General features: G+C 43.5%; 1 protein-coding gene across 14 annotated transcripts in view; it reads right to left on the bottom strand.

Annotated features, from left to right (window-relative positions):
* MTCL1 (microtubule crosslinking factor 1) overlaps positions 1-22,000 on the bottom strand; it is a 125,928-nt gene that overhangs the window by 10,863 nt on the left and 93,065 nt on the right. For 13 of the 14 annotated variants that reach the window (XM_016933327.4, XM_016933325.4, XM_016933319.4 and 10 more), the window contains 4 exons: positions 14,856-15,023; positions 8,662-8,916; positions 2,632-2,928; positions 395-426 (listed from right to left, as the gene is read on the bottom strand). In XM_016933327.4, the coding sequence (XP_016788816.4) occupies positions 395-426; positions 2,632-2,928; positions 8,662-8,916; positions 14,856-15,023 (752 nt within the window). The remainder of the gene's footprint in view (positions 1-394; positions 427-2,631; positions 2,929-8,661; positions 8,917-14,855; positions 15,024-22,000) is intronic. The other variant, XM_016933321.4, reaches the window with a different exon arrangement.

Below are 22,000 nucleotides of genomic sequence, written 5' to 3' on the forward strand. Positions count from 1 at the left end.
GAAAATACTTTAATAAATTCTCTTAGTGGAGCTTTTAAATACAGTGTATAAAGCATCTCACAGCATACAAAAGAGAGTTTCCCCAGACTTTAAATGAGAAAAGAGAGGTTTCCATGGACCTTTCAAAAACCACTCAACACAAGCATTCCTTTGTATACATAACACAACAACAACTGGAAAGTCCTTACCATAAAACTCATACACATGTGACACAGCATGTCTAACTTCTTTGTTAATAATCAAAAATACCATGTTTATGAAATGAATAATAAAGCAGCCACTGGCATAATTTTAAGTCATTTTGAAGAGAGTGGTAAAATAGACTGCACTGACAAAACAAAATTTTAAGACCTTTTTATTCTAGTAATCTATTATTTTCATCAATCTTACTTACCTTTGAAGATTTCCTTTGTGATTTTCTTCTTCCTATAAAGAAGAAATAACTTCATCTGAATCGGTTAATTTTGGTTGTCTAGAAGCCCTGAATGTACTTAAGTGATTTGTTTGCTCTGCACCCCCAGGAAAACACCATTTAAAATGTGCACTGAGGCCAAGCTCTGGTTAGGAGTGCTACTGTCCTGAGGCCTTTGAAGTACAATCATCAAAGCGAGTCCACAGCATGATGAGGGGCTGGAGCTTCTGTAGTCCAGGGAGAAGCCCACATGAGTGAGAACAACTGGCTATAAACTTTGTCATGGAGGAGGTGGCTCTTCTGTGCTTCCTCAAAGGACCTCACCGACTACATGAATTTCAAAGCGGGATTTGTAACAACCTAAGTGTGAGAGTGAGACTGAGAGAGAGAGAGAGAGTGTGCATGTGTTATGTTAGAGAGAAAGATGGAAGGTGATAGAGTAACGTTAGTGGTCCCAATCTTGCTGTAGAAGTTGGCATGACATCCTTAGACTCGGGCACTTGGTTGGTTTTAAACATTCCCATTTAGAATCAGAGGCAAAGTACAGTGCCTTTCCCTTTAAGAAGAATGATAGCTGTGTTTGTAGAGAACAGCATAAACACAAGGTTGTCTACTGAGAAAACACTCTTGTGCTGATGTGGTTTTGAAGCAGTAAGCCTCTGACTAACAGTAATGGAAGCATATTTTTCAAGACAGTAAATAGCAAGGGGTACCCTTCCCCTTAATGAACATGCCCCTTGTCTCTGCCATGCAGGGTCCAGTGGGCTGGAACCCACGCACAGGCTCCTGACCCCACCCCACGTTACCTCTACTATGTAATTGGACTGTATAAGATTGCCAATAGATCAGACAGGGTGGGACTGTGGCAATGTCCTATCAACCTGATACACATTGCTGAGGATAAGGCATTTGACCTTACTGATGTGAGTGAAATATAATTTCTGCATATTTCAATAACACTATTTGATATGAACTCTTCTAAGTCTTAAGTGTTTAGGAGACCAAATGATAGGTGCAGCAACGGTTGAACTGCTTCACAGGTAATGAGTCCTAGAATCAACTTTTTTTTTTGGATGGAGTCTTGCTCTGTTGCCCAGGCTGGAGTGCAGTGGCGCGATCTTGGCTCACTACAAGCTCTGCCTCCTGGGTTCACGCCATTCTCCTGCCTCAGTCTCCCAAGTAGCTGGGACTACAGGCACCCGCCACCACGCCTGGCTAATTTTTTTGTATTTTTAGTAGAGACAGGGTTTCACCGTGTTAGCCAGGATGGTCTCGATCTCCTGACCTCGTGATCCGCCCACCTCGGCCTCCCAAAGTGCTGGGATTACAGGCATGAGCCACCACATCCGGCCCTAGAACAACTTTTAAAACAAGGTTTTAAAAATATTAAAACCAGAAAAACATAACTAACGCTGTGCCATGGAAATGTCTACAGCTTAGCTCACCCATTTGGTGGTCTAATTTATGTAAGGTTTCTAAGTGTTGGATTTTTTCCCCTTTGCCCAGAATATTTTTGGTTATTAGTTTTCTAGACTCAGAAGACTGTACTATTATTTCAAGAAAATTGAGGCTGGGTGTGGTAGCTCATACCTGTAATCCCGGCACTTTGGGAAGCCAAGGCAGACAGATCACTTGAGCCCAGGAGTTCGAGACCAGCTTGGGCAACATAGGGAGACCCTGTCTCTACTTAAAAAATAAAATAAAATAAATTAGCCAGGCATGGTAGCATGTGCCTGTGGTCCCAGCTACTCAGGAGGCTGAGGGGGAAGGATCAATTGAGCCTAGGAGGTCACGGCTGTGGTGAGCCGTTATCAGACACTACACTCCACCCTGGGCAAGAGAGTGAGACCTCCATCTCCAAAAAAATCAAAAGAAAAAAGAAAAAGTTGAGCATATACACTTCCCAGAATTATTTACTTCCTCTTGTGTGTTTTATGGGACACACTTATTTGTGAGACCTTCCTTTTGTATAGGACTCTAGTCCAGTATTTCTAAACCTGAAACAAGGGGGCAAAGTTAAACTGACAGCAGAGCATGCTAATTTAGGGTGAAGCAAAACCCTTGGTGTTGTGAAGATTTCATTTTTACTCAATTCGGAGGTTGCTGTATGCAAAAGTGCTAGAGCCTGCCAGGAGAGGAATCTGGCAGATGCCTCTTAGGTTTCATGACGGCTCCCTCATTCCACAGTGGTTAACTAGGATGGACAAAACCTGGCTGACCTCAGGGAGGCGGTTCCTGAACTCCCTCTCGGGCCTGTGGGCTGGTGGCTCTTCTGGCTCGTCATCCAGGGACAAGGCATCCAGGTAGAGATTCTCACTGGCCGAGCACCTGTCCGACTCCTTCAGCTTGGACAGCGGCCGGTCTTCAAACGGGATGGAGTCGGCATCTGCACAAGGCCACATGGCCACAGGACGGGGCATGCGGAGGCTTCCCTGGTGGGGAAAGGGGTGAACGTTGCCGTCTTTTTGATCACAGAGGAAACTGCCACCTCTCCGGGGACTGTTCTCTTTCTGCAACTTGAGAATTTTAAAAATGAAAATAATTAGCCTCACTTTTCTGTCTGATGGTCTCCCTAAGAACATCGTTTCTCCACAATTTGCAATTACACATAGTTCAGTTTGAAAAATATTGTGAGAAGCAAATGTTCTTAAAGTTCTGATCTTAATTTCAAAATGTAACACAACATTACAGATGCTTTACAAAACCCACAATTTTATCTGGCCCAGAAAATCTGCATTAACCACACACGAGTATGGTGAACTGTTTCTGATACCAATATATGTGTTATTGTACATAACTCTGAGTGTTGTGCTTATGGGAAATTTTATATTTATTACTATTTTTAATCTAATACTGTTAAAGAACATGTTTAAAACTCTCTTTGGAACTTCCTTCAGAAGTGAAGACATACTCAGTGGAATACTATCAGTGATAGCAAACTTCTGAGTGTGAATCTGATTTTCCTAACTAGCCCCAGGGCATGTGGAACAGGTCCTATCAGTAATTCAAGTGAGCAAACTTGAGTTTGTAACCATTTGGTGTTAAACATAACTTACACTTTATTTGAGAGGATAAAAACTTAGCTATAAGGCAAGTAAAGATCTGGTATGACTGAGTGAAGAAAAAAAAAAGCCACATTACGTTAGAGTCATACTTTTTTCCCTGACTTGGTTGAACTCAAGAAGCGGTAGTGGGCAAGCACAGGGCCACCTGGAGTTAGAAGACCTGAGTTGGAACCATTAACATGTGGCTTGCTGGTTCGCAGGCAGGTGCAAGTTCCCGACTCTCCTGAGCTCAGTTTCCTTATCTGTAAGATGGGTTGTGCACGTGGGCTCACCGGAGTCAGGCCGTCTAGTGGGAGCCCAGCCCACATAAGGGCATTATGCCTTTCTGGGCTGTTTAACGGCACTAGATGGAGATTTCGTGGAGGTGGCTCAGGAAGGGAGCCCATATGAAATCACAAGGAACTGCTGAGGCAGGCAGGCAAATGGCTTGCAGGGCGCACGGCCTCCCTCCCCAGAGGAGCCCTCACCAGCTTCCACTCCATTCTTCTGATCCCTCCTCATCGCTTCCCTTTCTAAAACAGCCACAGAAAGCACAACTGAGACCTGAAGCTATTTCCGCCTATGAATCTTTAATGGTGCCTTTATTGGATGACAAGCTCACACTACTGGATTGACTGCTCTTTTGAATAAGTAAAGTATCTGAACGATGAAAGTGACATTTGGATTTGACCTGAAGGAGTGGCCAAATAATGATTTGAAGTCCTCAAGCGCTGAGACCCTTCCAGGAAATTCTAAAACCTCCTTGAATGCAGATCAATTCATTTTTTTTAAGCATCACTACAAACTGCATCTCTGTGTCCTAATTGGAGCATTCATCCACAAGTCGGACGTAAATATGGTTTCTGTATAGTCAGGAAGAAAGCCATATGAGACAGTAAAGACAAAAGGACGTTTGCTCATTGTTAGTGATTTCTAAGGTGGCAGAACAGAGATTTATCTTTACCTTTGAGAAAGATGGAGTCTGATTCAGCCAAAGCTGACACGTTAGCATCTGAGGCAGTTCACAGTCAAATTAGGGACCCAGCAAAACCTAAAAACTCTACGTTTTAGCTTTGCCCCTCTGCTCTCTCCTCCTCCTCCTCCCTGATGATGACACAGTTCTTTGCAGTTGTCTTAAAGATGCTAACTGCTTTCTTTAAAAAAAAAAAAAAAAAAAAAAAAAAAAAAAAGGGAAGGCTTTTTATATGTTCATTTAATGCATGTCGGCACAATTTAGTTTCAACACATGATCATCTCTAAGCTATTTTGGGCAAGAAATTAAAATGCAAGAATCCCATCTGAAGCTGCAAATGTGCACTGAGGGTGTGAGTGAAGGGGGAAAAGAATGACTAAAGAGGAGAGCTATGAACAAGCACCTTCTAACTCAGTAAAGTAGGATTTCAAAAATAAACCCAGGCAGCCAGGAGCAACTTGTACTCAAGCTGCTAAGTGTTAGGTTTCCTAAAAATGAACTGGAGTGGTTGTGGTGGAGATATCTGCTGCTAAGATGCCTCTGGGGTGTTGTAATAGAACGAGTCCTCAGAGAGGGAGGGTTTCCTATAGGAGTCATTTCAGCCAGCATCAGCACCTACTTGCAATCTTGCAGTAAAACAACTTCTAATGCAAGTCGAACATTTTAAAGATTTGTATTTTAATACAGGAAACAATAAACCCTCGAGAGTGTCACCTTCCCCAGACAGGTAGAAAGAAAAAAGGCCACTTTGTAAACAGGTTTTAAAAGAATGGAGTTTTTAAAAGAATGGCAGCTGATTTAAGAAAGTTACTGGAAGGAGAATGAATGGATGACCCTTTTTGCTTGACAAGTACAGCAAATATAATAGCAAGTTTTACATCATCTGCATGTTAACTGGGAACTCAACAATTCTAAGGAGAAATGTAGTATGACTCCATAAAAGTCTCCTACCCCCACCCCGCAATCAAACTTGGATTGAGACAAGAGACACTGATAAGAGAGATAAAATGTGTTATATGACCTTAGCCACATTCCCACAGTCATACATCACATAACATGCCTCATGTGGTGCAGAAATTATGTAGGAATTTAATGACACCGGACAAGTATGAAGCATGTGTTCTGAAAGTGGAAAATGGATTTAGTGTTACTGCTTTCACCATCTGTATTAGGTTATCACAGTCAAGGTTATATTATATGGCTTACCAAGTAGTCAAATGTTGAGAGTATACATTGTGAAGAATGTTCAGTTACATCTCTCATTTATCTACGGAGTATGTAGCTAAAAGTTAAATGAACAAGCAACCCAATAACTGAAAAATGAACAAAATCTATATACACTCATACACACTTGAACCAACATCCTCTTTTCAGGAAGTCTGGTGAATGCCTATAATTGCTTTACCTCATTTCAGGATGGGGCACTGAGATTTAAGAAGTCTTCTTTAAAAATGTTTAATATTTTGGGGGAAAAGGCCAGATTTATTTCTGAAAGCCACCACTGCATGTCTGAAGCATCAGTTCATTTGTAACCAATCCTCTTCTAAAAACAGCAATGACATCATTGTACAAAGACTGTGGGATCCATCACACAGATTTCAGGAACAGATGCATGCCCGAAACGCACGTGTTTCAGATCTATGATGCTCAAAGATGTCCACCTTGAGGACTGGGTTCTGAGGCTGTCAGTTTGGCCGAACTGTTTCCATACTGATAACCTGGAATTGGAGGTCAGCTCCTGACCACTACTACCTTTCCAAAATATAGTCTCAAAATGAGGCTGTGGTTCATCTTTAAGTCACTGACGTTTCTTTTTTTTTTTTTTAATGTTAATGTTTTTTTAAAAATTATTATTATACTTTAAGTTTTAGGGTACATGTGCACAATGTGCAGGTTAGTTGCATATGTATACATGTGCCATGCTGGTGTGCTGCACCCATGAACTCGTCATTTAGCATTAGGTATAACTCCTAATGCTATCCCCCCTCTCCCCTGACCCCACAACAGTCCCCAGAGTGTGATGTTCCCCTTCCTGTGTCCATGTGTTCTCATTGTTCAATTCCCACCTATGAGTGAGAACATGCGGTGTTTGGTTTTTTGTCCTTGCGATTGTTTACTGAGAATGATGATTTCCAATTTCATCCATGTCCCTACAAAGGACATGAACTCATCCTTTTTTATGGCTGCATAGTATTCCATGGTGTATATGTGCCACATTTTCTTAATCCAGTCTATAATTGTTGGACATTCGGGTTGGTTCCAAGTCTCTGCTATTGTGAATAGTGCCGCAATAAACATACGTGTGCATGTGTCTTTATAGCAGCATGATTTATAGTCCTTTGGGTATATACCCAGTAATGGGATGGCTGGGTCAAATGGTATTTCTAGTTCTAGATCCCTGAGGAATCGCCACACTGACTTCCACAATGGTTGAACTAGTTTACAGTCCCACCAACAGTGTAAAAGTGTTCCTATTTCTCCACATCCTCTCCAGCACCTGTTGTTTCCTGTAAGTCACTGACTTTTCGAGAGTATCACCACATGTATCTAATTTTTCCTTTACTAGAAAATTCTTCATTCCAAAAAGTAAAAATAAAAACCTAAAAGACTTGCTTCATTTATATCCAAGGTGTGACTTTCCAAAGAAATGAAGCCTGTGACAAGTCCAACAAGCCACCATGGCTAACAGGCGAAGGGCACCCTAAAGGGGTTATGGCAGGGATCATGATGGCCTCACTGGGGTACAGGAGGGACGTAAAAAGTGAGTGGCCCTAGAGCACGGGCCAAGAATGAAGCTCCCTGGTGACAAGTTGCCTGGAGTTACTGTGACACCGGTCAACTAAGTTGGATATAATAAATTAGTGGCCATTTTCAAAGAATATATGCCACTTCTATCCCTAAAATTTCCACCTAACCATAGAGCACAGACATACAGGAGATTTAATACAGGAGACTCTTCACAAGTGCTGCATGTCCAAGCCAGAAAGGAAATGGCCAGCATTCCTCTTGATAGGATTTGGGGAATATCAAAGATTAGTAAGGTGACTCATTTGTGTAAGTGGTCAAACCTACGAAGAGTTTCAGCTTTCTATCTGCAGTGTACTTTCCTTCTTTTGTTTTTTGGAGACGGGGTCTCGGTCTGTCGCCCAGGCTGGAATGCAGTGGGGATCATAGCTCACCTGCGGTGTATTTTATTCTTCTTAGTGGTTTCCAAGCCAAAGGCTCTTGGTCTTTTTTACCATTTAGTTCATTCTGCCTCCCGCCCTATCCAACATATGCATACACTCACCTTTGTCATTGTACCTGCGTAACACAGGCACCATGTCTATGGATAATAGAGCACATTTGTCAAAAGGCTCTATGGGTATTTAAAATAGAGTAATGAGGTTATTTTTCCTGAGCTCAATTTCTTACTGATTAATACATTTCCTTGAGACCTCATAAATTTATAAGTGTGTGACTGGCTGAAATAAACAAAATGTATCCTATGTAAAAATCCAGCCAGGGAAGAATTCCAAATCTTCATCAATTTAATTTGTGTATCCCTCAGGAACTACTGCAACTATGCAAACTGTTCTAAGTCTGATGCAATGCAGAGAATGGTTATATTGGCAGAAAAATGACTACCCCCCTCCTCCCCAAATTCATCTGAGTTTCTGAATTGTTTGTTTAGCTGAAGATGCTGAGCTACCAGCTACCTCTCTTGACTATGGTCCATCTAATCACAGCTCAGCAATATCCACAGCAGGAACACTCCCCAGCAAACAGCCTGACTTTCAACTGAATTCAGCAATTTCTTTTCTAATGACAACAATTCCATTCAAGTTGGAGCAGTCACTGTGACCACATCTTTAGTGGCAAACTTAAAAGTTATAGTTTGTTTTCAATTGAATAAGACCTGAAATAACCTCCTCTTTCCAGTTTAGTCTTTAAATTCCTTTAAAAAGTTATCCCCCCACTCCCACAACCCCCACCCACCCTGCTCTGCCACTACCACATGTACACATAGGAGAGTTACCTATGAACTTTGCAATGAAAAGATCTGTGTCATGGAGAGGCATGAGCCTAGGTCTCCAACACAAGCAATTCTAGAATTTCTCTCTCTTCCTTTGGAAGCCCATGCATCCTGATGCTGCAAGGACCATGAAGCAGCCTAGTGCTTTTGCTTTCTGGGTCCACTGAGTAGTCTACACTCTGTGCCTATGCTCCAGGGCCCCGGGGTGCCTCCTTACCTGCTCTATCCTCCACAAGAGTTCCTTCTTCTGCCGCTCCCACTCCTGCCGATCTCTGTCCAGGCGGTCGAGAAGTTCCACCTTCTCCCGGTTCCAGTTCTTCTCGCTGTGATGGATCTGCCAGCGCAGGTCCATGACCAGGCTGTGACTGTCGGCCAGGAGCTTCTGGTGCACCTCTCTCTCCTTCTTCAAGGCCCCCTTGCTCTCAGCGGAGGAGCCTAGTTCTCCCAACTTGTTCTCAGTCTTCTCTTCCAGCTGTCAAGGAGAAGAGACTTAGGAATTCCCTCTCTGACAAATCTTGCATTCAAGGATGAAGTCTCAGCACATTTACATGTGATCCCCGGAAACATGTTTAAACCAAGATTTGACCAATCCCACAGTATAAACAAATTTTATTTTTAAAGTCCTAATTAAGAGCATTTGACACAGTCACAAAGAATGTTAAGCGGTGAGTAAACTGAGCTTCCCATGGCCAGCTTCCCTGCTCCACTTTCCTAGTCTAAGTCACCACTATCTCTTGCCTGTACTTCTGTGTAACTGCTTGTGGGCAGGTACCATGTCTGTCCCTATATCCTTAGCTCCTATATGGAACCTAGGGATGGGACAGTGACAGAACCTAATAGTTTTCAATAAATATTTGTCAAATACCCAGGAGGTTAAATATCAAAACCAAACAAGATTCTACATCTTATGTACTCAAACCTGTGAAAACCAAAGAGAAGACCTTAAAGACAGGGAAAAATGACCCATGTCATAGAGGCACAAAGACGAGAATTCCAGGAGACTTCTCATCAGCAACTTTGCAAGTCAGAAGATGATGGAGTGGCATCTAAAGTGTTCAAGAAAAAAGATCTCAACCTAGACACAATTCTGTACGCAGAAAAAGTATCTTTCAAAAAAGAAGGAAAACACTTTTCAACAAATGAAAACTGAAAAAAACAAAAAAACAAAAAAAACCATTGCCAACAGACCTGTACTTCAGGAAATGAAAAAGGAAGTTCTTTAGGCAGAAGGAATATACCAACAGGCACTTTGATCTATACAGAAAATAAACACTGGAAATGACATCTATGTAAATATAAAACTCATTATTTCTGGTTTGTTTTTAATATTTGATTATCTAAAGCAAAAATTGTTACAATGTGTTGTGTGTTTACAGAATATGTAGAGGTAAACTATGACAGCAATAGCACAGAGGATGGGAAGGAACTGGGAATACACTGTTGCAATTTCCTCAGGCAGCATGAAAAGTATCCTAATAGGATTTCAAGGTAGACTCTGATTAATTAAATACATATATTATAAACCCTAGGGCAAACACTAAAACTGCACAACAGCTTGCTGTTCAGTGTCTTGTTTTTATCCTCATAAGCAATCTCTTATATTTCATTAAGTGCACAATTTTAACAAATTGTATACTTTTCAAAGGAAGGCCTTTCACATAGATTGCCTCATTTGGTGTCTACTGCAATCCTGTAAATACGTATAGGTATCCTTATTCCCAGTTTATTTGTGAAGAAATGGCAGCTCAGTGCTTTAGGGACTTGCCTAAGGGACATGGTAAGTCAGTAACCATTATTCATATGTAGAGTTCAATTAACTTTCTTAAAATGAGTTACTTCAAGACCCACTAAATTAATTCATAGCTGATTATCCATGTCTGAACAGATTCTTTTAACTTTTTTGAGACCATATATATATATATGTATATATATATATAAAGATTAATGACTTAAACCACCCAGTATTATTATATTTAGAAAGATGTCTGTATCAGTGCTGTAGTTTGGATGTTTGTCCCCCAAACTTCACGTTGAAATCTGATCCCCAGTGTCGGAGATGGGGCCTAGTGGGAGGTGTCTGGGTCATGGGGGTGGACTGTTCATGAACAGATTCATGCCCTGCGGCGGGGAGTGAGTAACTTCTCCCTTTATTATTTCTTTAAGAGCTGGTTGTTTAAAAGAGCCTGGCACCTCCGCCCACCTGTACTTCCTTTCTTGCCATGTGATCTGCACACATCGGCTCCCCTTTGCCTTTTGCTGAGTGGAAGCAGCCTGGCCCTCTCCAGCAGCAGATGCTGGCACCATGCTTCTTGTGCAGCTTACAGAACTGTAAGCTAAATAAACCTTGTTGTTAAATAAATCACCCAGCCTCAGATATTCCTTTATAGCAACAGTAAACGGACTAAGACAGGCTGCTGAGTGGTGTGCTCAGTTAAACTGGAAGTTTTTGCCCACAAGGGACTCACTGGGAGAGAGCTAACATCGAATCTCGCCTCTGTAATAAAGGCAAATGCTTCATTAAGCGGGGAGGGCACACTGTTTTGTCCCTGAATCTTAGTGGAACTCAGGCCTTCTTGGAGAGAAAGCAGGGAAAGGCTTGAGGAAGCAGATGACAGCCACGGGCACAGGTCAGTGGTGACGCTTCTTGATCAATTATTTATAAAATGTAAATCTGGGGAAAATAAAACTTTTTCTAAGTAGAAAGAATGCAGAAACAAAAGAGGGGAGAAACCTCCAGTGTTAGTTAACCAGAAGACTACCAGAAAAGCACCAAGCACCACAAAATCCCAGTTTAAAAGAGCTGCTGGAAGTCCACGTAACCCAGAACGAAAGACAGGCTGCTGAGCCCCTCGCAGGTACGTCTGTTCACCTGTAGATGCTTCCAGCCACCAAAAGGTCCTCCCTTTAGAATCTCCTCATGCAGCGTACCCCTTCCTGGGCCCCACATCACTTCTGCTCACCTGCTTTGTGAAGATAGTGAAGGGACATTCCTTCTGCCCACAAGCTCCTCTGTGTCCACACCTCTCAGGTCTCTCATGGTCAGGGTCACCCCTCCCCTCAACGCTTAGAGCCCAATCCCCCTGCCTACTGAGGAACCTCGTGTCATCAGTGACCAACACTGTCAGGTCTCACCGGACAGGCATCCCCATGACCCCGCGGCTCCTGTTACTGCACTGTCTGTGCTCCTTCTTTCCCCTTCACCGCCAAACTCAACCTCTGTCCCTCGGCACAGCGCACAGTCCTTCAGCCCCGCACACCTGACGGCAACTGTTCTTGTCAAGTTTTCCAGTGCCCTCCTCACTGCCAAGTTCAACAGAACTTTTTATCCTTCATCTGTCCTGTCCTCTTCAAAGCATCCGATATCGCTGAACTCCACCTGGAACGCCACAGCGTCTCTCCCTTTGGCTTCTGGGACAGCACTTGCTTTGGATTTTCATAAATTTCTCTGGCTGCTCCTTTCCAATCTCTTCTCCCTCCACTAATTTCTGGAAAATGAATATTTTGGTTCCTTCTATGAGTTCATTTCATTCTGTACACAGTCCTGCAGCGTCCTCCATGGCCCTGCCTCCCACCTCCTCATTCACACCCAGGTATATACATCTTCAGCCCAGCCCTTTTCAAGTCCCAGTGCCTGTGATGACACACACCTCAAATCCAACCTGTCCCCTTTCCATCCCAACTGGTTGTCTCTCTGTGTTCCTGTCTCAGTGAGGGCCCATCGCCCAGGCACCCGTACTAGAAACCTGACAGCCGTGTGAGGTGCCTGTTGCTCCACGGCGTCTCATGAACCGGCCACCAGGCCCGGCCACTCTCTCCTTGCTCCGTTTTTTTCAGGTGTGTGCCCTCCACTCCTTCTCCACTGCTGCTGCTTTACTTCAGAGTCACCCCTCTCACCTCCAATCTCTGCAACCCAAGGCTCTTCAACGTTTTTACCGTGGACCCAGCTGGCAGCCTGGTGAAGCCAAAAGTCTCCTCCTCAATGTTAATTCTGGGATATCCACAACAATTGTAATGGGAAATGGAGAGATGTGTGATTACTTTTTATTCTTTCATTCCATACTTCCTTTCAAAAAGATCCGTGATTTCTGTTGGGCTTGTTGCCTATGTTTATAACCGGAGGACACGCTAAATTTTAGTGGAAAGTTAGTGACCATAAAGATGCATCTCTTTCCTATTCTAGTTTGGCAATTCCCTGATTTCAGTCTACAGACCATTAACCCCAGGTTAATCCATTCGATTCTAATGGCTCCTAATCCATTCTCTATCTTGAAGCCAGAATAATCTTTTGAAAAAGGGAATCTAAACTTTCATGATAAAATCAGGATTAAAGTATCAATTCCTTAAAATTATTCTTTCCCCTCATACCTAAGCTTCTCAAATGAGCCGTGCTCCTTTCTTCACGATACTTTTTTTTTTTTTTTGCCTGAAACTTCCTTTCTCTCCTTTTCCACATTCCAGTTCTTGTCCATCCTTTGAGATTTTTCTCAGCAGGACTTTCACTTTCACAGCCTTCCCTGAATTCTCAAGCCAAGGCATGTGCCTTGCACGTTCCTGTTCCCTGACAGCCTACGTGCAAAAGCCTGGTGGGCACTTTCCACGCTGTTATAAAGGACAGCACTTGTCTAGGTCCCCCACTGCACTGAGAACCCCTTCAAGGAACATCTGATTTGTTGCTGGATGTTCAACATTTAGAGCAAGGTCTGACTTAGGAGTCTGCTGAAGGAATCGTGGACTTGGGAAGTGTCATCAACGTGGGCTCCACTGAAAGAACGTAACTTGTAGCAGAATTAAACTGTTTTGCATTTAAGCAGAAGAGGGTAAATATGGGATTATTACAAATGAGCTTAGCATCATCCCATATTCATTGCTTCCTGGGTTGCAAATGTTTAAGAAACTTCCTAAATGATTTGGGCAGAAGATAAACTCTCTACCTATTACCACCTGGCTTCTGAATTTGAAGTTCTAGCTTTATTTTTTGGTATTTAGGGACACTCTCCCTGAGGGTTTATTTGTAGCAAACCTGTGGGTGGATACTACGTTCCTATAAAACAAAGATGAAATGTTTTGAAACTGGCTTGCATCGAAGATTACACCTCCCTTCCTTAGCTATAGTTCGGGCTTTGGAAACACTTAACTCCCCCATAAACATATTTTTTTTTAATAGGGTTAAAGACAGCTCATCAGAGACTGTCCTTAGTCATTTCTCCTCCGCTGCTGATGCTGCAGGCCGGGGACTAAGATAAACAGAGCATCTAGGTCAAATCCCCCGCGGGCAGCAGGCAGGAGCCACAATCAGGCCAGCTGCTCTCTCACTTGATGCCCAGGCCTGCAAGGCTGTGTCCCTGCCCCACCCAGGGCTATCAGCTCAGCATCACTGCTTGCTGTGGCCAGGTGGAAATGCAGGGGAACTTGTGGGTACCAGGAGAGCTGGAGTTTTTCTGGGTTTTTTTTTTGTTTTTTTTTTTTGACACATCAAGCCTTTTTCATCTTTTATCAAGACCATGTGACAGGGGTCTCCTTTCCAGGCAATTCTTTTCCTTTCATGACCAGGCCAATCCCTATAAAATTTTACTTACTTTATGGTTTGCCTCAAAATAGAGTCTAGGAAATAGATTACCAAGGATACACAGACCTTCCCTCCCTCCTCATGATCAAGGGGCTGGAAGAAACCTCGAGAGACGCTCTCAGCAGCAGATACCATGTAGGAAGTCACATGACATTCAATGGTTTCCAAGGAAGAAACACTTAGGAAAGGATGTTTCTTGTTATGTCTGATCTTAACTCCTATGGCTGTGGTGTAAGACTTCAGAGGGGGCTTCCCTCTGTGGTGTGAGGTGGAGGCAGGAAACCCGGGCTCTCTTCCTGCCCTAGCACTACATGGCTCTGTGATCTGAGCTGAGCTGTTTCTTCTGGGCCTCAGTTTCCTTTGATATAAATAAGGAGACTGAAATGTATTAGAATTCTTGGGCATGCAGTGGGAGGTCTCCAAGTTCTTTTGATATTTTGAAAAATCTCAATGAAAGCATGCATTTACCTTTTTCAAAGACAACTAAACCACAGTCTGCTTTTGCTTTGCTCCTGTCTAGAGTTATGTCAGCTCAGTGTGATGACAGCTTCAGCTTGGCCGTCCTCTGATGCAGCGAAATACAAGCTTGTTTAATGCAGAATGGGAGAATACATGCTGCTCTGAAAATGCTGCTCGGTGGAGGCCGTACTGCATACTTGGGAGAGGGGACATCAGGGAAAATGGGGACTCTGCACTTTAAGAAGAGACACAAGCAGCCACTCCTCTCTTTTTTTCCTGGACAAGAAGCCCATGGTTCTGAATCTCTCTGTGCCCACTCCCCCGCCACATATCCTGGACAGCAGAGACACACAGTCAGGATCGAGGGAGACCTGGGAGGGTGGTACCTGTTCCAGACGGCACTTGAGCACGGCCCACTCCACGTCCCAGGCCGCCTTGTCGCTGGCATATTGCTGCTGCAGCCGTAGTCGGGCACGCTCGTCCTCCCGCAGCTCTGCACGGAAGTCCTCCAGCAAGGCCTTGAAGGCGCTGAACAGCTGCTGGTTTTCCACCACCTGCGGGAACACTGAGTCAGGCTCCACCACCTCCTTTAAGCGTATTTTTTAGGTCAGAAGAGGAGAGGATCTGGCCGTCAAGGTAGTGTGGGGGCTGTTTCCCAGGTGCTGTTGGCAGTGGGTGCAGGGTGGGTGGGGAGTCTGCAGTTAGCCGGGGAGCAAAGAAAGGGTCCCTGTTGCTGGCCATCGGTCTCCTGCGCCTGAGACTGAGGGCCTGTTTGATCAGGAGGAGGGTAGAAGGAAGGCTGCCCTGGTGACCTGGCAGCTGTGTTCAGACGCCGGAACCTGGGCTGGCACTGTGGGAACCTGCCACAGAGGTGCTGTGGGCCCTGAGGAGCAGGAGCAAGGAAACTGCAGGAGGCCACAGGGAACCCCAAAGCCAGGGCTGCCAGTCACTGTGTGACTTTAGATGTCCAGAACACTTGAGTTGGGCTGACAAGACTGTCATGAGGGTGCAGATATGACAAGACCTACACACTCACCTACATATATGCTGCCATTCTAGTGCCAGATGTTGTACTAGAGGAGAATTAATAAAGACCGAGGACTCCTATGCACATAGGGTAATCAGACTCTGATTGGTGGTTACTAAAAGGTCACAGATATGACACACATGGCCACTGTGTGTGGGTGGGTTTAATTATTAAACATTTTGATGTTTAATAATTAAAGCCAAAGGTGAAATGCATAACCTGTTCATGAAGGCTTTATTGTGGTCCCTTGAGATGGAACTATCAGCCCCCACTTTTCTGCCTCTCGGAAAGGACAAGCCAGACCCACCCTCACATTTCCAGTATTTGGCACAATCCTTGGCTCGTTAAGCATGCAAATGTGTCTGGTAAATGAAGAGTGGATTTTTATTACTAATCTGCTTATATCTAACTTAAAATGGTTTATATGTTCTGAAACCTGCCCAGCCCTTTGAAGTCAAATTTCAAAGCCATGATTTCTGTCTTAGTACATTTCAGCAAGGGCATTATATCAGAAGGGTTTGGCCAAATGAATGAAACACGCTGAATCAATTATGGTACCTTGATAATAAAAGCCTCGTGAGCCCATCTCTTCCAACCAGCACGGAAAGCACATCACAAGCTCTCAGGGCGGTCTCAGGGCATTCTTTTTTGGTGCATTTATGAAGCAAGAGTTATAAAAGCTCTCTAAGTCCCACTGGACATAGATAAGCTCTACTATGGAAAAACAGAGCCCCACCCTCTCAGAATTCCTCATCCCCCAAACTTGATAAACCTCTCCTCCCTGGTTCAGCAAGTACACTGGGACCCCTCCTTCAGGTTCTACACACACACTGGCCTTCACTCCACAGTCATGCTTCTAAATCCATCTAGTTGATCCACTAAACATACACAAAAATGGTTAAATATATATGGGAGGAATTTAAGATACTTTGGATGGACGTTTGTATTTACCTAAAATTGTGCAGCCACAAAAAAGAATGAAATCATGGCTTTTGCAGCAACATGGTTGCAGCTGGAGGCCATTATCCTAAGCAAGTTAATGCAGGAACAGAAAACCAAATACCGCATGTTCTCACTTATATGTGGGAGCCAAACATTGGGTATACTCGGACAGAGATGGGAACAACAGACACTGGGGATTCCAAAAGGGGTTGCGAGGAGAGGGGCAAGGGTTGAAAAATTACCTATTGGGTACTATGTTCACTACTTAGGTGATGGGGTCATTAGAAGCCCACATCTCAGCAACATGCAATATACCCTATAATAAACCTGCACATGTACCCCCTGAACCTAAAATTATATATATATATATTCAAAAATAAAGTTGTATTAAAAAGAGAAATTATTTAATATGAGCAGATTTATTATAGAGATCTCCATAGTTGTCCCCAGCATTTAATTAAGTGGACTTTTTTTTTTTTTTTTTGAGACAAGGTCTTGCTCTGTCACCCAGGCTAGAATGCAGTGGATCACGGCTCACTGCAGCCTCAACCTCCTGGGCTCAAGCAGTCCTCCTACCTCACACTCCCAAGTAGCTGGGACTATAGGCGTGTGCCGCCATGCCCAGCTAATTTTTGTATTTTTTGTAGAAACAAGGTTTCATCATGTTGCTCAGGCTGGTCTCAAACTCTGGCCTCAACTGATCCACCTGCCTCAGCCTCAGAAAATGGGATTGTAGGCATGAGCCACCGTGCCCAGCTACAATGGACTTTTGATGGAGTAGAAAGGCCAGTTTGTTCATATTTATTGCTCTTTTTCTCACAGGGAACAATTTTTACTTTAATAACTCTGGGACAAAAGGCATTAAGAGTACAAGTCAGTTAACATTTGAAGAACTCGGCAGAGAGGGAACCATCTAGGAGTCTTATACATTCTTACCAACCATCTGAATAGAAATAAATTACCACTATACTCAAAGACATGCTCACCAAATATGTGAAGCTGTAACAAACACAGAACAGTTTTTAAAATTCCATGTCAAAAAGTACCTAAAAATTAGCGTTGTGGCTCTTGCCTGTAGTCCCAACTACTCAGGAGGCTGAGATGGGAGGATTGCTTGAACCCAGGAGTTCAAGGTTACAGTGAGCTAAGATCACACCACTGCCCTCCAGTCTAGGTGACAGAGCAAGACCTTGTTTCCAAAAAAAAAAAAAAATCTAAAAATTATATAAGTACAGTTGAGTGACAAGAGGTGTCACAACAATCTTTTCAGAAATATACATCTTCATATAGAATTTGCTGAATAATCACATACATTTTGTGGTAGATTTGTTTGGGAGTTTCATCTTTAGATTTTAAATTAAAAATCACTGCTTTTTGAGTCAAGAGTATTTCAAGCAGAAAATAATTGTAATAATTTTGATCCAGATTTTGGAGTAGTCATTTAATTTTCACTGAAGAGAAAGCAGAAAACCATATAATACATTCTTATATGTAATCGATGGTTTTCTATGAATGCCAAGTTACATATGGTATCAGCCTATGCTGTTCTTGGCCCATACACCACATGACATTAGAATCAGAACTGTACAGTCCTCTTGCAGATTGGAAACTTGGTTTCTCTGGAAGCAAGTACTTTTTGGCTTTAACAGATACTGAATTCAATAAAATTTAAGCCTTAATGATTTATGCATATTTGCATCAGAGTAATCAAAACAGTGCTCTATTCAACCAGGATAATATTAATCATTGCGGAATGAGCTCCAGAATTGCTTTGGGGTGAAGGTGGCCAAAGGGAGCAAGAGATCCCAGCTCAATGCTATTGGTACCTGTTATCATCATTCCTCAAGAGCAGCATGTGGCATAGCAGGAAGCCAGGCAAGCTCCTGCCATTAGCACACAACGGCAAAAGTGGATGTCCGTGTCAACATTTCTGAAGACCCAGAATGGGCCGTAGATAGGCATGATTTTCCTAATGACTTTCGCACACAGGCAAAAAAATAGTAATGATAACTACTAATATTATAGGTGCTTCCTATGGCCAGGGGATGTACTAAATTATTTGCCAACTTGACCTTATTTATATGTCACATCAATTTTGAGTGCATATACTATGTTCCCCATTTTACAGAGGAGGAACTATGGCTTGGAGTGGCTGAGGGCCAAGGTCCCACTGTCAAGGAAGTGAGATCCTGGACTGCGGTCCAGGTTGTTGTGTTCCAAAGCCAACAAACCGAGCCAGGAATATTCGAATTCTGACATTATACCCTGCCAAGCCTTTTTCTTTTTCTTCTTCTTTTCTTTTTTTTTTAAACTTTACCTTGCAGAAGCCATCTAATCCCCATGAAGCTAATTCAATTTCCCCTATCAAGGGAAATTAATGATAGTGAGTCATCCTGAGAGAATACCTAAAAGTTAACTGCTCTTATTTTTTTCCCCTGGTGGTACCCCTTGCTGGGTTACCTTTTGGGTAAAAAGATGACCCAAATCAAGTCAAGAATCAAATTGAGACTCGGGTCCATTGAGATGTCTTTATGATGCAAGTCTTCTTGGACAACAGGCTTTCTGAACCTCTTGTGGCGGGGTCTAGCCATGCAACCTTTTAGCTTGTACATCTGGTGAGTGTAGGTCAGTTTCAACTCAAAAACCTGGCTTTTCATTCAGAGATCAGCTGGCTGGTTTTCTAGCAAAGCAGCAGGATGAAAAGCTTCCACTTATTTCCCTCTCCTCCGCCTAAGGGCATTACAGCCTCACCTAGCTCAGCTCTCTTGAGTGAGACTTACAATGTGCTATAATATGTCAAACTTTTTAACAGGTTCAGAATTGGTCTTTGGTCCATCAGACTGCTATCCAAGTCTGTCTATCCAAGTCTAATATCCAAGTCTATTTATAAGTATTACTAATAGAAAGTGAAATGGAAGTTTGTAGATAAGGTAACGTATCAAGGTATCTGTGATGCAATGCTGGCTAATTTTCAAAATTGTTCTTGCCTAAGATTTCTAAGATTTCAGCAGGTGAAATCACAGCTCCACAAAAGAGCTAAACCACCACCGACTACTTTGCTTGCATCACAGCCACTAACTTTGGAGATAGGATTAATCTAAAGCTGGAACAGACATATTGACCTGCTGCTATGGGTTAACCCACAAAACGCCAGTCACAAAATAGAAGTGATAGCATCCACGTTTATTCAGGCTCCTTCACAGAGGCAGGAGAATTCCAGAATGATGCGGTAGCTGCCCAGACCCCCACAAGGCACGCACAGCTCCTTTTTGAGACCTCACTTAGCATTCAACACAGGCAACTCCTCCACCAGCAGGAGTCCCTGGACAAATTCTTTACTGTGAGATTAGCTAGAATTGATACATTCACACAGCCAGCAGCATTTCTATAAATGAGCCATTTGTCGTTCTCCTCAATGTAACCTTCACTGTTACATCCAGAAAAGTTCTTTTCTAAAAACCATTATCCCCTACAGAGAATGGACCACTGAAGACAGACCCTGAAAATATAATCTATTAATATCATGGGAATTAGAGTCATTTACACACAGAAGTCCTCTGCCCTCTAGCCAAGAGTCTGCCCGGTGATCCTGTCCAGGAGGTCTCTGGGCTGTGGTCTCCACAAATGCCACTGAGAGCTTCCCAAGAATGAATGTGGATCCGGGAAAGAATAAATGAGGCACATATTTAATAATCTGTAAACACAGTTATCAGCCCAAAGGCTTAGGAAACCAGGGCAAGTCTGATGAAAATCAGGTGGCCATTAGGGAAGAAACTTATTTGTGAGGTCCCAGGCTTAGTTACGTACTTTGGAAGGCCTGTGGCAAACTGCCGGCCATGGTTAACTCTGGGAGGTAGGATGGGGCAAGGAGAGTCCTTTCATCAAGCACCCATCTGCACATGTGAATTTTTACCTCACGCAGGGGCTACTTAAAGAGTGACAGAACAACTGCCACCACAAGTACACGGCAAAGATAAAACGCTTCTGATCCTAAGCTCTGGTCTGGTTCCTCTTACAGAAAGAGTAGCACGCCTTATAGGGGAGGCCTCCCAGTTGCAGGATAAACTGAAGAATGAATCACGGTATGACGTACAAAATTGAAATGTAAATACCATCTAGGCTCAAGATAACTTTCTAATTAAAAAAAAAAAAAAAAGTCAGGCAGATCACAGTTCTGATGTGAGGCCTCCTCTGGCAAGGGTGCTCTTTCTGGAAGTTTTTCATCTTGGGCAAGCAAAGGTGGGCAGCCTGCATGGCCAGAAAGGAAGACTGCTGGGGCCTGGGAGAGCCACAGCCCCGGAAGCCCAGGGAGCCAAGGGCTCTCTGTCTGCAGGAGAAAGGCTGACTTTTCAGGCAGCCCCTGAAGGCCCTAACGCAGCACAGAAGCCCCGACAAGGAGCAGAGGTCCAGGGAAGGGGAGTCTACTCAGTCCTGAGGCTGGACTGGATGAGGCTCTTCAGTGGCCTGTAGCAGGTGAAGACTTAAATATGAAACACAATTCCTTCAGCTCTTGCTATGAATTTTATATTAAGTTCTTCACACTTTTTTTTTTTTTTTTACTTAGTTGTTTTACTAAATGATAATTAGGTCACACCCCTGAATGAAAAAGTAACTTCTTTTCAAATCAGTTAATCCAAGCAGGGAAAACAAGCTGTTGGCACCCCAGGGCCATCATTCCCACACCATTAATCACCTTGTGTGAAGTAGCTGGATTCCAGGAATTACTAATCAGCATGAAATGCATAAATAGCCTTAGGAATGCTGGCCTCAAATGCTTAACACAGTGGCATGAGTCTTGGAGCTCAAGGAAAACTATAAGATTCCCTCTTGCGTGTGCGCAGCCTCTGCTCTTCAGGATGGCTGGGGAAACTGAAAGCATTCACTGTGGCTCTAGAGCACCCAGGTCATGACCGCGAGCTCATGTGGCTGAAGACAGGGAAACAGGGAATGTCTGCGGAGCCAAATGTTTGCCAACCTGATGATTTGTTATGAGCCATCCCAAGGTTGATCAGTATATGCAGTTTTTTTTAAACCTCTGTGGACATGATAAATGTTGCCATCTACTTGAGTTCAGTTGTGAGAACGTTCCATATGTCACAAAGCAAAGACCAAGGCCTGAGGAATACTGTGACTGAGAACTTGTCCTTGGGAAAATGGCTTGGCTAGGTTTCCCATGCTACTAATCGACTTGCGAGATGCTCGGCGTTTCTGGAACGGCCCGGCTCTGTGCAGCTCTGTGAGACACGTACCCTGGCTCTTGCATCCTAGCTGCCTGGCTAATACTCATGCCAGTCACAGAGAGGCAAATCCTCTAACCGGGAATGTTCCCTCCCAGAGAACCAGCTGTCGTTACAGTAGAGCTCGTCCATCTTCCGTCCTTGGACAGACAGAGGGTTGTGCATGCGTTAGTGAGCTCCTTACTCACTACTGTGAACACTGGCCCACTTGGCAGACCTGGGTCTGAGTGTGTGGACCCCACCCCGCCACGTGCTTCTATCACACACGGCCCGCAGTGGAAGCTCACGGGTCCATCTCCACTTTCGTGGGTAATCGCTAAAAACT

The sequence above is a fragment of the Pan troglodytes genome, chromosome 17 (genome assembly GCF_028858775.2).
Source record: "Pan troglodytes isolate AG18354 chromosome 17, NHGRI_mPanTro3-v2.0_pri, whole genome shotgun sequence".
Classification (NCBI taxonomy): Eukaryota; Metazoa; Chordata; class Mammalia; order Primates; family Hominidae; genus Pan; species Pan troglodytes.